The 16,463-nt window shown below is 42.6% G+C and overlaps 1 protein-coding gene across 1 annotated transcript in view; it reads right to left on the bottom strand.

Annotated features, from left to right (window-relative positions):
* Positions 1–1,474: 1,474 nt before the first annotated feature.
* The window catches only part of MYO7B (myosin VIIB), a 48,577-nt gene continuing 33,588 nt past the window's right edge, over positions 1,475–16,463 (bottom strand). The window contains exons 35-49 of the mRNA XM_009581564.1: positions 16,146–16,315; positions 15,270–15,451; positions 14,363–14,490; positions 13,599–13,756; positions 12,960–13,113; positions 10,898–11,053; positions 8,037–8,142; positions 7,788–7,901; positions 6,801–6,888; positions 5,565–5,671; positions 4,910–5,095; positions 3,942–4,058; positions 3,146–3,229; positions 2,338–2,457; positions 1,475–1,558 (exon numbers count right to left, since the gene is read on the bottom strand). Coding sequence (XP_009579859.1) covers positions 1,475–1,558; positions 2,338–2,457; positions 3,146–3,229; positions 3,942–4,058; positions 4,910–5,095; positions 5,565–5,671; positions 6,801–6,888; positions 7,788–7,901; positions 8,037–8,142; positions 10,898–11,053; positions 12,960–13,113; positions 13,599–13,756; positions 14,363–14,490; positions 15,270–15,451; positions 16,146–16,315 — 1,954 coding nt within the window. The remainder of the gene's footprint in view (positions 1,559–2,337; positions 2,458–3,145; positions 3,230–3,941; positions 4,059–4,909; positions 5,096–5,564; positions 5,672–6,800; positions 6,889–7,787; positions 7,902–8,036; positions 8,143–10,897; positions 11,054–12,959; positions 13,114–13,598; positions 13,757–14,362; positions 14,491–15,269; positions 15,452–16,145; positions 16,316–16,463) is intronic.

The raw sequence follows: 16,463 nt of genomic DNA, 5'->3' as shown, positions 1-16,463 counted from the left end.
AATATCTAATTGCATGCAAAAGGATCAACTATTCTGACAAGTGTGGCACTCATTTAGATGCACAAAGAGAGTGGGGCTCTTCCCTGCCACCCATGTACAAAACTCCCATTAGCGTTTGAATTTTACAGACATACATCTGAGGGAACAAGAGAACCATTGTGCATACATTGGCAAATTTGAGAGCTCTAGCAGAGCTGCTTTTCCAGCACTGCCAGATCGTGTCTCAAGGAACTTGGTGTAAATGCTTTAAGACATGTCCATGTTTCACTGTGAGCAAGGGAGGGCTCGTCATTGAGGAAGGAGTACTTGTTCTCTGATGGGGTAAGCATCTAGGCTTACTACCACCACAGTGCGTATATGCTTTACACACTCTGAGCACACTCTGGTTCCTATAGGACCAAAGTTGTGTGTTTACAAAGGTCTGAGAGATAAACAAGTGCTGAATCAAATTCTACCACTCAAAGTGCCCGCTAAACAGGAAATAGAAAAGATCAGGAGAAATTAGAACTATTATCTAATGAACAAATGTCTGCATAACTCCAAGCTGAGAACATTTTTATAGAGCAGAAATGTCTCTTTTCAACAGATGTCTGTTAGATTGAGTTCTTTGATTCTGATTTGCACTGAATAGCCCATCTATAACTTGCAATAGGAGCAACTGAGTAAAAGTAATGGACCCAAAATCCAGACTAATTTCAGAGTTTGTTTATGCTTACTAGAAACTGCATAGTAGAAAGCAGGTGTTAGTTTCCAAGTGCATTATAAAGTGTGAAAGAGAGAAAACTATTTAATTTAACCAAGGCAATGGTAAACCAGTGGACAGCCTGCTAATTTAGCAGCACACAGGAATGAGAGTTATATTCTGACTGACAGTAACTGGCTGTCAGTCTACTGTAACTTGCAGCACGTAACCCAGTGATAAAAGGATGAAAATCAGCATCTTACCTTTCAAGGTGTCCAGTTATCCTACTACTAAAGGGCGTTTTTCCACTCTTAGAATTTCCAGTAGGAGGAAAAAAGTAACGTTACCTTTGTTTGCAAAGACTCAAGGAGTTTATGCATTTGGTAAGAGCATACACAACAAGGGGACATTTTCTTTCCAAAAGGAAGACAACTGTTAATGTATGTCTCTCTTTAAGAATGGAGGAGATTTAGAGTATCAGAAGAGGCTCTCACGTTAGGGTTTCTCTGCCCCCTGCCCCCATATTGCATTAAAATCCAGCTAAACTTTCTCTAAATCCAAGATCTGAATGGAATTCTTATACTACATCTAAGACAGACAAGTGTTACAGATATTTGTAAGCACATGCTCACTTGAGCTTCTCTTGTGGTCATATTTCAGCAACACAGTTATTCAGTGTGTGATCAGAAGACTGATCATCAAGATTAATATTTTTTTAAATGGCATTTCTTCTGGGACATGAAATTACAGGTAGTTTGGCACAGATATAGGTAATGGGTTCTATTTCTGCTCTCAGGCTGGGAGGTTCTTTTGCTTGTTTACAGCATTCATTAGCCGGTGTACATAGGATGTTAACAGGTCATCCATTTTGTAACCCTGTCAGAAAAGAAAAAAGTCTTAAGTATCTCAAAGAGCTCCAGAAGCAAAAATAACTCTCATTTCCTCCCCGTTTTATCTTTTTCTTAGGTTCTTCCCTGCATGGACATCTTCTCTTCCAACAGCTATCACTGTTTTGATAATTATTTATCTATTCCTCCCTCTGCTCTTCCCTTCATAGATTTACAAAACTTTACAGAGCATAGCTCTACTGTCTCCTTGTCATTCATTTTATAGATTGACATCTTGTACTTAGGAACCCAAGCTTTTCTGTGAGAGAAGTTCGCCCTTAAATATTTTTATGTTATCTTTACAAATTTACCTTTAAATATCGATACAGTGATGCTTGTCTGAGTCTGTGGACAATCTGAAACCAATTCTTAAAAAGGTGGTACCACTCAACTGAAAAGTGTAAAATCTTACAAGGATGGTGTTACTGCATAGATGGATCAAACCATGCAAGACAAAAAGCCTCTTACGTAGTTTTGTGGGTAAGTGCAGTCTTTTCTTAATGTCTCAGATAGATAGAGTTTTGATGTATGGGAAGAATTTGGGAAGTTACTATTTTTCCTTGTCGCTATGGCTTACATCTTTGTATCAGATGGCATTATATAGCACTGAACCAATTCTAAATTGCAATTTTATTGACATAGCAGTGAATGCTTTTTCTATATGCACTGGTTTTAACATCTGTTTTGGCACTATGGTTTTGTAGCAATTCTGGATGTAAAGGAAAAATTAGGAGTTTCTTGTGTATAAGTTCACAAAACTGTTCTTACCAGAGATGTCTCACATAAGATCCGGCTTCCTCGTACCAAGTTCCCTATTGTCATGTGAAAGTATGTGCTCCCACTGCTCCAGTTGGAGATTTTATTGAAGGGGTAGACTGTTAAAATATCCTGTGAAGGGAAACAAACTGAACTATAAAACATTTCTGAAATGAAAACGGGCTGTTATGTAAGAAAACCTGTGGAGCCAGAGCATTCTTATTCTTTCCCACTTCATTTATAAACACAGTGGATCAAGGTAGGTCTTGCATCCAGACTAGTGGTATATTGTATTTTCACCAAGCAGGTGAGTCTTAATCACTCTAATGAGACTTCCTTTCATATATATTGATCTTTGCCTTAGCACACTGCCATTATATTTACAATAATCCAAAACTCACTGAATATTTTTTTCTTATTAAAAAGCAAATAGTGATATTCATAAACGTTTTTCCCTGGGAACTTGCTAAGACCAGACTGTTTGGGTTAGAGAGCTGGTAAACACTGTCATTCAACCTAATCTTTCAGACAGCTTGGGTTTCCTGCAAAGCATTTTTCTGAAGCAGGTTCCCTAGTGCACTGTCCATCCATCATGATTACCCCTTCTTTTTTCAGAGATGCTCTACACTGTTTCCTTTCCAGTGTAGAAAGTGCAAAGAAGTGATTTCAGGCAATAACATTTTCTTCAGTTTCACACAGAAAGTGAATGGAGGGACTTTATCCTCTCCTGCCATTCAGGGACAAGGTCCTGTGGCTGTCCCTAAATTAGCATGGTCAATTAAATCCTTCCTTAGATAGATTCTTGAGAAGCAACTTTTACCTTTGTCTTCTGATGTATCAGTGAGACTCCTTGCTTGTTGATTGCAATCAGCACAATCTCTGGGAAATTTGGCTCCGAGGTTTGCTGTAGACAAGTAACAGCAATATAAGCAGAAAATGAAGAAATGATCCATGTCAGGTGCATAGTGACCTTTAACAGTGTCCAGTGCTGCTTGTTCTCTTTACCAAATAAACACTGAAACATAAAGCTCTTCAATATAATGTATTGCTAAGGATGACTTTTTTGGCCATATATTGATGACTTGAGCAGCTGCTACATAAAAGCAGAATCAAGTCCATTATTTCCTAGGCTATCTGAGAATAGGCTAATAGTTGGTTGCAAACCAGTTAAGAGCCTAGCGAGGAGAAACTAAAGGTTGCAAGTGGGAAATTACTCCTGGGGGTATCCACTGCAGAATGAAAGGATTAGTACAGTTCTGTTCTGAGTCCCCAGAGATGCAAGATTTCGCAGCATTTTGTAGTGGAAAACAGTGACAGGACAGTTAAGTATATAACTAAAAGACCCCATCTACTACATAGTTGTTCTAATATTAAGTATTACAACTGGAACAACAACATAGCCAGTAAATAACAGGCATAGTTCAGAAGGGATAAAAAAACCCATCTCCCCCCTTCCAAGGAACTGAATTTTCCTCAGTAGATGACGGGAAGCCAGCTTTATAATGCATTCTCACTTACACAGATACGGAATTATAGTCAGTTATACGGAATTATAGTCAATTATCCCCCAGTGCTGGTCTACTACCAAAGCCATTTGTACAGGCCTTTCAACCTACCTTCACCTCAAAGAAGGCTGATCCAAACGTTGGCCACCGGTGTATCATTTTCAAGAAGGCAATCTTGGCCTCATCCACAGTTTTTCCTTCATGTTTGCTATATGCTGCAGTAATGCTCTGTTTAGAAAAAAGGATACAAAGCCTATTCAGTGGGAGACAGGCAGGTTTCCGCTGTCCAGCATTAGCACTAAAGATAGCATCAGACCATCACCAAGATCGGTCTTGTGCCCACAGCAACAGAAGACTCTGAAAATGAAAATAGCCTACCATGCCATGGGGCAAGGTGGAGCCAGAACCTTCCCAGTGTTCCTTACTAATGAGTTGGCTGAAGGAAGTCCAGGAGACAGAGGGAACGGATTTCAGGGCAAAGGGGTAATATGGGGTGAAACAAAATTCAAAATTCAGAACGCCAGTGTTAAACACCTGCAGACACATTTTCTGCTGAAACATGTAGGGTGAATTTTCCCTCTGTATTTGAAATAGCGTCCCGTGTCTTCCTCAGTGGACTAAGTGATAAGTACCTGCTGAAACTTTCTTGCCTTTTGGCAGACAAAAGAGCCTTTTGCTATGAGTAGCATGTACACGGTGCAAGGTTACTGGTTTGCTGGTGAAACTATGGAATATTTAAGACACATCTTAATTTTCTGTTTCTCTACAAGATCCTCAAATCCCCAGTCCCATCACTGACTTTCCTATCTCTAACTCTTCTTCTGGGCACTGAAAATACATTAGTATCTCTAAGAAAAATGCACATTTCAAATCAATCGTTCAGGCCTGCAGACATCTTTCAGAGGTTTGGTAGAGAGGATGCAAAATCTAGATTGTAAGAGGCAAAACAGCAACATCCAGTAGCAGCCCTCCATAGTGCTTTCAAAGACTGTCAGATCAAAAAAAGCAGTGTGTCTCAATGTCCTTCTCTAATAAAGCTCTGTGGAAGTAGCATGACTAATGAAAGCTGATGTTCTTACCTTCTTCCACTCATCTGGTGAGATTGCTCGGAGCAGATTGTCTGGCACCAGTTCCTTCAAGATTTTGGGGATGGTTGCCAGCTGTGTGCGATCGTTGTTGAAGCGCACTTTATAAATCAGCCCTGCCAGCTGGACAGCTTCATCCTTGGAACACTTGTGGTAGCCTCTGAGGTACTTCGGCAACTCCTGGAAGAGATGAGCTCTAAATCCAGACAGAATGGGCTAAAGCAAACACTGACTTATGCATGCAAAATCTGTGAGGTCAGGATGTGAGTCTGGCCAAACACAGTCCAAGAGCATCCCAAGAAATTTTGACTCCTCCTGGAGGTTCTCTGGATGATCTTTAAAGATCCTTTCCAACCCAAACCATTCTATGATTCTCCATACAATTACGAAGTAAGACGAGCACCTCCAGGGAACAATTAGATTAGGAAGCTGTGCTCCTAACATAAATAATATAGCTAAGGTGTGAACACTGTGAGAAATAAATCTGCTCCTGAGGGTGAGCTGTGCCCTCCAGAGGTATTCTTCTGGAGGCTCTATAATGCAGGCCTTGGTGAGGGAGATGGTAATACTCCAGCAGGCTTACTTTCTCAGGAGTATTTCTTGGATCACATTGTCAGCCATTATATTTATGCTTTAGGGAGCTGGTTACCTGGTGGTAATGAAAAATGGAATCAGCTTTCAGATCCTTCCCAGGAGTTACACTCAACCACAGCTTTCTCATGAAATACACCTCATAAGCCACAGACATAGTAGCCCCTAAGGAAACAACATCTTGTTAGCATTCTCTGTATCAGGGTAGAGTTCTGCAGCTTTTAAATGGCTTGTTAGTTTCTTTAGAAATGTAATTCTGGTTTTAATAGTAACAAACAAAATTACTAACAAAAAAGTACAAAAGGCCATTTTAGATGACCAAGAAAGTGATTAGTTGTCAGTTCTTGGACACTGATCATGCAGTGATCTAAGGTGCAGGCTCTTCAGAGATGGAGGAAGAAGTTGAGGATGCCAGCAATACAAGTGTTCGTTATTTCTTGGTGCTCATGACAGCTGCCAGCATGCAGCACACCTGAATTCTGTTATACTGATGCAGGTACATTCCCTGATGGCTGTGTTTACAGAAATGAATTGTGATTTAGTGCACCCACATCTTTATGCTGTGATTTTCAGAGCTCCTAGAAGCTGCATCAGCTGTGGGGAGAAGCGGGAAGTTAGAAAGTCTTAGATACCTAGATAGTGCTTCAAGAAGTTGAACCTCAGCTGTCCTGAAATAAGCAAAGGTCAGTATAAATGAATATGAAATTTGTGTGAAGTTTGAGTTTGATGTAGATTTCAAAATGTATGTTATACATGGGGGTGAAGTGCAAAGTGTCATTAGTGTTATATTGTTTTATTCTAACAAGTGTTCCTCTGGCAATACAACTTGTGCTTTGGTATCACCAGGTAATAATCTAGCCAACAATTTTCTAACAACCCAAGGAATGGGATGGCGCTGTGTAAAGAACCTATTTACATGTATTGGCTGATACCTGATCTGGCAATGCATGAGCCTTGGACTGTAAAGAGGATCAACCTATCTAACCTGTGTGCATCCAGCTGTGTGTTTTGGATGCAACAGGTCAAAAAATCTTTGGTACTAATTTAAAATTTCTGGAGAGACCCCTCCAGAAAAGTGTTCTGGTGTTTCTGATAGCCAGTGCTTGGCTGCATCAGGTCACTGGATCTTACTGCTGGTGCAGGCAGTAACCGTGTACGTACAAACAAAAATGATATAATAAGGCTCTGCCACACACTTCCCAAGATGGAGTAAATCCTACTGGATAAATTTGCTGTTTTCCCAGTTCAACACAGCATCTCATGCAGCTTCTTGTCATGCTGGCATTCTGCTTACCGTCTTTCCCTGGTTTGTTCTTCCTGTTCCAGTCTGTCACCTGCCTTAGTGAGTCAAAGAAGTAGTCTGCTTCATTCTGACTGATCACCTGGAAAAGGCCAAGCAATGAAGGGGGGAAAGGAGGGATTAACAGATCATATGAAATACTGCCTGTGCCAACATACCCAAGTATCAGGCTGAATTTTCCTTCCCTGTTTACAGTGAGAGAGCACAATTACAGCAGGAAAGACAGAGGTAAGGGGAAAGAAGTACAGAAATAGGAGGAGGAAGGCTCAAATTATTTACATATCATATGGGGACTTTATTGCATCTTCTGTTGCTTTTTTCTTTCCAACCTGCTTATTGAAGTCAAGCTGAAGGTGCCGATCTTATTCTTAGCCATCTCCTCTTTGTAAAATATTGGCACATACCGGGTTCCTCTTTTCAGGAACGCAGCACATCAGAAACTCCCTCTGCTTGGACTTAGTGCTGCTTTTTCCTTGATCACAGTTCCAGAGAGAAGGGACCTCTCAGCAAGGCAGCCAACCCAAGCTTCAGCTTGGGCAAGGCAAGCTTCTGAGAAACTAGAGAGCAATCAACTGGTGCTGGTCAGCCACTGCTCTCCCTAACACTAGTACTAGTAGTGTACATGTGCTGCACATCTCCTGGGCAAAGCCTGAGTGGAAAAGGGCTGAATCCAGCAGTATGCAACATGCAATTTGCTACCATCCCAGCAGCTGCAAGAAAGCCCACATCTTCTCTGCTTTTAGTACCACCTGTGTACTGGTAGACTGATAGAAACTGCATCTCCATCCAGCCCCTTCAAGAGACTTAAAATAATTGCCAGGTGCTAAAAGTTCGAGTTTAGGTTGTATCCCCTCAGTAAGACAGAAGCAGTAATGACCTGCTCTGTTGCTTGGTTTCATATATGGTTGTTTAGGTGGTCTGGTAAATAAGTAAGAGAGGAGGGAGGAGTCTGGCTACCCTGCCATAGTTGAGAAGAGTTACCTTGTCTGCAATCTTCACAAAGAGGCTGAAACCTTCCCAGGAGCTCAGCTGCAGTTTGGAAGCGATGTTCTGACACAAAGTCCGTATTTTGGTGTTTGTTCCCACATCAAATGTCTATGAGATAACAAGACTCTTGTTACACAGAGGAGAGGAAGAAATGAGAACACTGAATGTCTTGAAATGTGCTCCTGCGTGAACGCATCATGGCTGGGAAAATGGTCAAGGCTGGGAAAACAAGTAAGTTCTCACCTGTTCTGTTTCATTGGGGAAGCAAATCTTGTGTGAAATCTTAGTGTTGTTCTGTAAGATGGCCTCAACCTCCACAGGATGAGGTGCCCACTTCCTGGAGCCACTCCTGGAAAATGCCACCACCATCATAAGAGAGATCAGTGCTGGATGTTTAATCTTTGAGGAGCTGAACAACAGTATTCCATCCGAACAACAGACTCCATCCAAAATGCTAGTACTGTGACGTGGGGTGGGCTCTAATGGACCCTCACCCCAATGCAAATTAACAGCATTAACATGTATTAACAGCAAGAAACAGAGGGTCTTACTAGCATATATATTAAAAGTCTGTTCTTCTCTGCAAAGAGGTTGCATGAATAAGGCACCTTCCTGGCCAGTACCATCTATGTATTCAGCGACATTTTTCCTTACTGTTGTTGCAGTGTGAAGATAGCGGCCACAAGGAGAAATACATTTTATTTAATTCTTGCATCAGCAAAAAGATATGCATTCAGATACAAAATGAGTTACAGTTCAGAAGGCAAGTACCAGAAAAGTTTGGAGGGCCGCCAGAAGCATTACATTTTATATAAGAGCTGGCATGTAATCACTGACTCAAGAGGTGCTTAAGCTGCACAGTCCCCGTTCTTTGAAATTATACCTCAGAGCAGAGCTGCCTTTAAAAGCAAAGGAACTGGCCCTGAAGTCTGAGTCATGCAAAAACCTTGATACAATTAAAGTGAGGACAAATCTAGTACATTACCTTCTGGGGCTGGTATTTTCCTGCCCTCAGTGACACCGAGCAGGCTGTTTGGAGATTTTGTACACTGTAGCTTATGGGCCAAACTCCTCTCTCACACTGGGCCAATCTCTTGGGAAGAGAGCTTAGTCTGGCATCCAGCTTTAGTCGTGTGGATTTGAAAACTGATTTTTTCCCATTAAATAAAGTAGCAGTTCCATTTGGAGAAGGAAAACCTGACTAAACCAAGTTGAACAGCATGTGCTCTGGTACTGTACAGGCACGGTAAGGAGTGTGGACCAGCCCTACTCAGTCATCTGTTCCTGGACTTGCAGCAGAGGGAGGCCATAGGAGACCACAGAAGTGCAGCAGCTTGGCTGGAGGCACAGGGCCATCTCTGCTTGCAGCCTCAGCTAGGAATTGATTGCCAAGGCAAGATCTGCTTAACACCTATCAGGGTGCTCGCTGGTTCCCTGACCAGGAGTCTGGGGATGAAGCTGTAAAGCTGTTTATGGAGGAAAAGATGTACCCAAGGGCTCAGTTGGCTTCCATTCCACGTATTGTAGGTCAGTCCTTCGAGCTGCCTGCTCTCCCCTTTCCAAAGAAAGCAGGTTACTTACAGGGGGAAGTTGGACTAGATGATCATTGTAGGTCTCTTCCAACTGAAATATTCTATTCTATTCTATTCTGAGCAGGTGCAGGGTTAATCTTAGGAAAAGAAATGCTCTTAGAAAACAACATTTGTCTTTGTTCCTCTTCCCATCCCCCAGGCTCCAGATCTGGGGCAGTTTAGCAGATAGAACTCTCCTCCCAAACAGCCCATTCTGCTTTCCCCTCCCTGTTTCCCCAATCTAAAGAAGCTCTATACAGCTCAACAGGGCTTAGAGCATGAATAGCACATGATACAGGGAGGCAGGAAATTTTCAGTCTTCTCCATAGAAAAAACCAATGAATAGCATTCCTCGCCATGCATTTTTCAGGCACTTCAAAGGCGAGTTCAATGTGCAGTGACATTTCCCCATCAGTGCCAAAACCCATCCGCTACAAGGGGGACAGCCACTGTGTTAGCATTCCCCTCAAGCCTGGCCCACAGGACTCACAGACCAAATGCAGGGCCCAGCCTAAGAGAAGGGGGAGGATGGAGGAGCTGGAGGGAGAAATCATTGGGCAGCTTCTTTACTGAAGAGGTCTGTGGCAGGTAGGTGGTAACTCACAGCAGCATCAAAAGGGAGAAAGCTGGGGTTAACCTTGATGCTAAAGCACTGTGTTCTCAGAGTGTGAAGCTGGGTAATTCAGTGTCTGAAGGAATCTAGGGAAACCTTCCCCCTATAGTTCAGTTGATCCTTCCTGAAAACTAGGTAGCCCTTCCACTATCTCTGGTCACGTCAAGTTCATCACACCAACAAGTCATTCAGAAGCTTGGGAAGCACTGTGGGCTGGAGGCCCTATTGCTTCAACCCTCACCGGGACAGGGGTCATGTCTAGAGGACTGAGAAGTGCCCTGTGTGAGCAGCCATGTAAGTCTCAGGGCTTTGCTCATTTGGATTTCTTCAAAGAACAGGAAATGACTGTGTTGATCCTGTCTTCCTAGCATGGATCTGCTTTGCTTCACCACCAGAAAACCAACAGAGCCACATTAGCACTCTGCAGATGTCAGTGACTTCAGTGGTGCCACTATGAGTAAAACCTAGTATTTTTAGCTGCACGTGTGCAGCTCTGTGCTACTGAGATTCAACAAACTCAAGACTAATCCTCAGGCACATGTAAGGGGGATAAAGATATGCTGCCTCACCAAAGGAAAGCAAGGTCAGGACCTCATCAGTGACAATGCAGGATTTCATTTCAAGCTGCATGTCCTTTAGGATGTTTGAAATACCCAGCTCTGGGAGTCAAGTGTGATTATGTGTGATGCTGAACTTTTAAAAATGATGCTGACTCTGTGAAGAAAAAAGCAAAACTGTGACACACATCTCTTAGTGGTTCAAAGTCCATAAAAGAATTAAAAATAATGATCCCTTAAAAAAAAAAGGATGTAAAGAGAAAAAGGAAAGTTAAGAGTCTCAATATTTTAGCCCATGTGCTTTTTAGCACCTGATTCATGATTTTTTAACACTCTGAGCTGGCTATATGCCAGACTGTTTACCTCATCACTGTCTGAATCCTCCGACTGCACTCCAGGGCCAGTGTCTCTTTCTGACGTGTCTCCATGAACTTCTGGGCATGTTTCAGCAGTGACTTGCTGGGTGGGAAAAGGCCAGTGCAGAGCCAAAGGAGCTGCCAGCCCTTGGTCATGCTGTACCTGTGAACCCAAAGCAAACAGTTCTGCTACAGCCACATATAATTCTTCGTTTGACCACACACCAGCTACAGGGAAGAGAAACACACTCCCATCATGGTATGTTGTGCCATTCAGCAGAGAGCTGCAAATCAACAGAGCCTTCACACGATCTGGCAGCTGTTTTCTATGCAACAACCACAGCCCGTATGTGAAGACAATGCTAAATCCTGGCTGATAAATATTCATGACAGTTGCAAATCTCATGAATAAATATAAGCTCCAGTTTAACAGTCATCTTGGCAGCAGTGAGCCTGGTGCCATCCTCTTGGAAAGCCACTGTCAATTTGCTGTTCAAGCTCCCATGTATTTGGATTGTGCTTTATCAGCTGTTTGTATTCACCTGCCCTCTGTACTAGCCAGCGTTGCTCAGGGCACAAGCACTTTGCTTGTAATTGACTTTCCCTTATGCATGCTCCTGCTCTGAAAAATGAGCAGGTAGATGGCACTGTGTAATGAGGTAGGTAGAGTTCTTCAGAACTCCAGATCAAGTTTGTTTTGTTTTCAGACAGAAAGCCAGTTTCTCCAGTCTTTGGACCTGTGAAATCTGCCAGTCAAAGCTCTTCTGGCATCTCGCCCTCACCAGTAAGAAAGGCTCTGCAGCCAGGAGATGGTCAGTCATTCTACCTTCAAAGCCAGGAGCAGAACACTTCAGCTGTGTCCCAGGGATTGCTGTGAAATGCTAAATGGTGTGAAGTGGTTTTGATTGGGAAAGCCAGCATGTCTACCTTTGAATGGGCACCAGACTGCTGAATAAAGAGGTCCTGGCTTCTTTATTCCCATTTACTTTTCTAATTTTGCAGATGAAGACACACTATTTTAATCCCATTTATACTCTATAGATCAGTGGTGTTTGTGTCTGTGAGAGCGTGACATGGTCCACAGGGCAGTAGCCTGGGACGGATGAAAGAGTTGTTGCTCTGGCTGTTCTAATGAAAATATATGGAAATAGCCACCTTTCAAGCATTGTTTTTTCCACATCAGTGATCCCTCTCAAAACAGTGAATGATCCACAGAACTAAATTGTACATCAGGCATAGCACTGGCACCATGGTTACAGACTATGAGTTAAATAGCCTGTAAGATTTACTGCAGGCAAGGAAATTTACCATTTAATAGTAACACACATGGTAAAAGTTCCACTAAGTTTAATATTTGTAGAACAGTAAGAAAGAAAATAAACAAACAGAAGCTCCTTCTCTAATTTTTGCAGTGACACAATGCAGCTAGAAACAGACAAACCATTTTGTTAATAATTAGTATTATTTTAAGCTTCTTTTTGCAATTCAGTTCCCCTGGAAGTAGGTCAAATTATAATTTTATGAGTGGGTAAGCAAACACCAGCCTGTTTCAGAGACTTATGCATGGGCAGGGGCCTGTGTAACCAATTTGTTCTGCAAGCCAGTTGCGTAACCTAATTAATATAACTGCTCAAAAGGATTCACTGGTAGTAGAAGATCTAGTGTGAACTACATCCTTATAGGAGGGAAATACTGTCATTGGGAAACTTAAAACAAACTGGTAGTGCAGTCACTGAAAGCATGCAAGAACTCTATGCAGTGCCATATTTTCTCCACAGACTGCCTTGAGAGTAAGAGGGCTTCAGTAACACCTTGCCTGCCTCACACCATGCTGCACAGAGACGAGCACTGAATGCTAATGGGAGCAAAGCAGCAGCCCAAGGGAGACGAGTAATGGTCCTGCTCTGTGGCCAATCACTGCCAGTCAGTGGTCCTGAGTGCTCTGCAAAGGTGAGCCCCATCCTTCCCCTCTGCCCCACCCCATCACAGGTGTAGCAGGGATTCCTGCTCACCACCTGCACTTGAGCCCCGGCTCTGCAGAAGCAGGGTGTTTGCACCCAGGTGAATACCTGTTTCTGTTCTCAGTCAGTTGCTTCATAATCTGACAGTAAATCTCATCCCGCAGGACCTCCTCCTGGATAGCTGCTACAAATATCTGGTCAGTGACTTCCACAGAGGAGTGTGCCTGTTTTGAGGGATAGTCTCCCATGAATTTCATGATGGGTGAATGTGCTGTTAAGGACAAAAGCAGGCCAATTTTGGAAGGTAAATGGGAAGTCTCACCTGGATCCTAACGTGTTAGTGACTCTGTTGATGTGTAAGTGGCAAATTCTGGGAGGAGGGTCTGGAACATATTCCCTGCCTGTCCCCTACCCCCTTTCCCTGTACAGCAGTCACTGCTTGGCTGTGATTTGCACCATATTAGCTGCTTGCTCTGGGCATACGCAGTACATCTCACTCACTTTTAAAGCCACATTCTTAGTTAAGTGAGCCATCAGGAGTTTTGGATCATCGGGAGGGAATAGGAACCTTTTTTCTCTAGACAAGGGAAACAATGCTAAGTTGTGCAGAGTTGATACCCCCACCTTGATGTAAATGTATCCCCTGTAACGTGGATGCGGTGTTATCTCAATGGAAGTGAGTTTAGTGGAGGTAGCTAGCTCTTCCTTCCCCTGAATGTTCTTGGGTCCCAAAGAGTGAAAGGATATCAATGAAGGCCTGACAAGCCAAGTCCCTAAGATCAGGGTCTGTGCATGCTGTCTTCAGCAAGGGCTGTTTCAAGGGCTCCTTAGAGTGTGCCCATAGTTGACTGCGCCCACGGGATTTCTGGAGAACAGCTTTGCTGATGGATTCCTTCTCAGGAGTCCTGAATGAAGACAATACAAAATTACTGGATTGGTATTGCTATGAACATAGGAGGTCATTATCTCAAAGACTTATCTCTAGGCATGTTCTTTCCCAAGACAATGATCTCATATCTCTGTTGATTATGCAGGTCAACAAGAACAGGAAATGTGGTTTCTTGTAAATCCAGAAGGGAGAAGGCTTGCAAAAAGAAGAGAGGTTTTAGAAGACTCATTTTTCCCTTACTGTCCGAGGCCTGAGATGTTGTGTATCCTCACGAAGAGAGGTTTTAGAAGACTCATTTTTCCCCTACTGTCCAAGGCCTGAGATGTTGTGTATCCTCACTAGCTGGTAAGTGCTGAAGAATGGGTGAGAAGTAAGAATAGGGCCTGCTGGAAAGAAATAAGTCCAGCTGGGGTTCTTCTACCCTTCCCTTTGCATTTCTGCAGACAAAAGATATAAGTAGGCCATGTGCCAGAATCTCTGCATGTCCAAAGTCACACTTAATTACAGGGAACAAACAGAAGAAACCCAATCAGAAATGGGAGATGCTATTACATCTTAGACTTTAAGGATCACTGAAGATGAACAAGAACTTTGCTAGGGCACACACGACACAGAGCTTCACCTGAAGTGTTCATAGGAGAACTCCTCCAGGGTATAAGGCTTCACTTTGAGATCCTCTTCATCAGGTTCATCCATGTAGGAGTTCTGTGAAGCTGTCCTCCTCTGGTCTGGAGACATCATCAGCAAACTCTGGAATGACACAGCCACGTGGAGATGTCACATGGACGCAGATCTCTGCACAGACTTTCAGGTGTTACTCAGCATATATGCACAGATGGTGCATACTAAACTTGAGTACTCTCTGCTGCAGGAGACCTTCTGTCCTCTAAGCAGCATCTTCAGAGACTCAAGACAGACGGGAATAGTCGACTCAAGGAAGTAATTTCCATAGACCCAACAGTAGTGGCCATCAAAATGTATGTGATTATCCAAATCACAACACGTTAAAAACGCACCTGCTTATCACTAGTGTGTTTTCCCCCACTTTTTCAGCTTTTTACTTGTTAGCACAGTACCCAATATACTGAATCTCCAAAATTGAAGGCAAAATTGTTAGCAAACAGTGATCAATGGGAAACCTTGAGTCCCTCAAAGAGCATATTCTTTTAAAGTAACCTGCTGCACTTAGAGCTTCACTTGAGACCTCGTGTGAATGCATGAAAACTCAACTGCACACCCATTTCCATTAATTGCTACCAATTCCAGGCACTGAAATCCCTAATGGTGAATGAACTGGTTTTTTTAAAGTCATTGCTTTTGTGCAACTGCAGTCTTCTCCTTAGAGTTTGGGCTAGGTTAATTTTGTTTTCAGACAGGACAGAATGAAATGCTTTGCTTCAATGGGAGGTATAGAACTTTTCTGACTTTGGAGGAACAATTAACTTGCGGTTATAAATTAAATAATATTTAACATTGTTATTATCATTTATTTTCTAGTCTTTTCAAAGAGAGTGCTCAGCTTTTCTTACCAGCACTTGACTAGAGGGTTTTGTGAGAGAAGGAATGATGTAGATCTCTTCCAAAGATACATTCCCTGTTTTGCCTGTCCTTTCATTCTGGGCACAGATCCAGCCAGAGTCTGCATCCAGCCTTTTGTCTTCAGTGAAGATTAGCAAGTCTCCCTTCTTGAAGGACAGGATGGCAGGGTCTTCTGGAAAACAGATTAAGGGAGTACTGTTCAGACTTAACAGTCCAAGAAAATGCAAAGGGATTGCAACATGAAAGACAAGGGAATTGTATTTTGAAGGCCTGAATTAAATTAGCAATAGAAAGTGATTTGTGTAAATACGGCTAGTTATCCAGTAACACTTCAGAGAAATCACTTAAATTTCCTCTGACAGCCTGATTTTGATCCACTGAGGGCAATGGCAAAACTTCATTTGATTCAAAGGGATGCTGACTTTGTGTCTAGAACTGACAGCAAAGCATGGAAAGAAATTCACTAGTTTTAAGTAGGTGAAATTAATGTTTACATTTTAATCCCCTCTTGTCTGTTCCAGCCAGCTATATTCCACAGAAAATTCCAATTTACCACCTCTGTGAAATTTTTCTGGAAAGTATTTCCAGGGAGCCCAGATCCAACTTCCTACTATAAGCAGGCTGAGTTGTTGGACACTGTACTATCTAAATAAAATATGCAAAAAATTAGAAGGAAGAAGGAAAGGTAATTTGTATGCAAAGGTATTGAATCACATTGCCTTATGCTCTGTATTGCTGTGCTGATCACTATGCATCCCTCCTGGAGCAAAGGGACTCTTGCTGAAGTTCTCCCTCTTCTCTTTGAGCTCTTTCAAACAAGTGCTGTGGGTTTTCTCTCTACACTGTAGAAAAGTTATAAGATTTACCTTGGGATTTTTTCTCATGCATTGCCACAGCGAATCGTGATCTCTTCTTCAGTCCTTCCAGGAACGTGACCACCAGTTCAGCAATGACAACGCTGTTTACAGATGTGAGGACAAACTCCTCGGCACGAAGCGTGATGAGAGTGCAACTCTGTCCAAATGACTTCACTGCTCTATGTATTATTGAACAGTTTGTTACCAGAGCATCTGAAAAACTTACAGACCCATATACAATCACAGCCAAGGCACCTACACCACCTTGTAGACAACTCCCTTACAGTGAGTATTGGTAGTTCTTAATTTGCCTTCTCATTAGTTGGT

This window comes from Fulmarus glacialis, unplaced genomic scaffold (genome assembly GCF_000690835.1).
Source record: "Fulmarus glacialis isolate BGI_N327 unplaced genomic scaffold, ASM69083v1 scaffold13837, whole genome shotgun sequence".
In the NCBI taxonomy this organism is placed as follows: Eukaryota; Metazoa; Chordata; class Aves; order Procellariiformes; family Procellariidae; genus Fulmarus; species Fulmarus glacialis.
The sequence above is the reverse complement of the archived record's forward strand: the minus strand, read 5'-3'. Positions and strand labels throughout refer to the sequence as shown.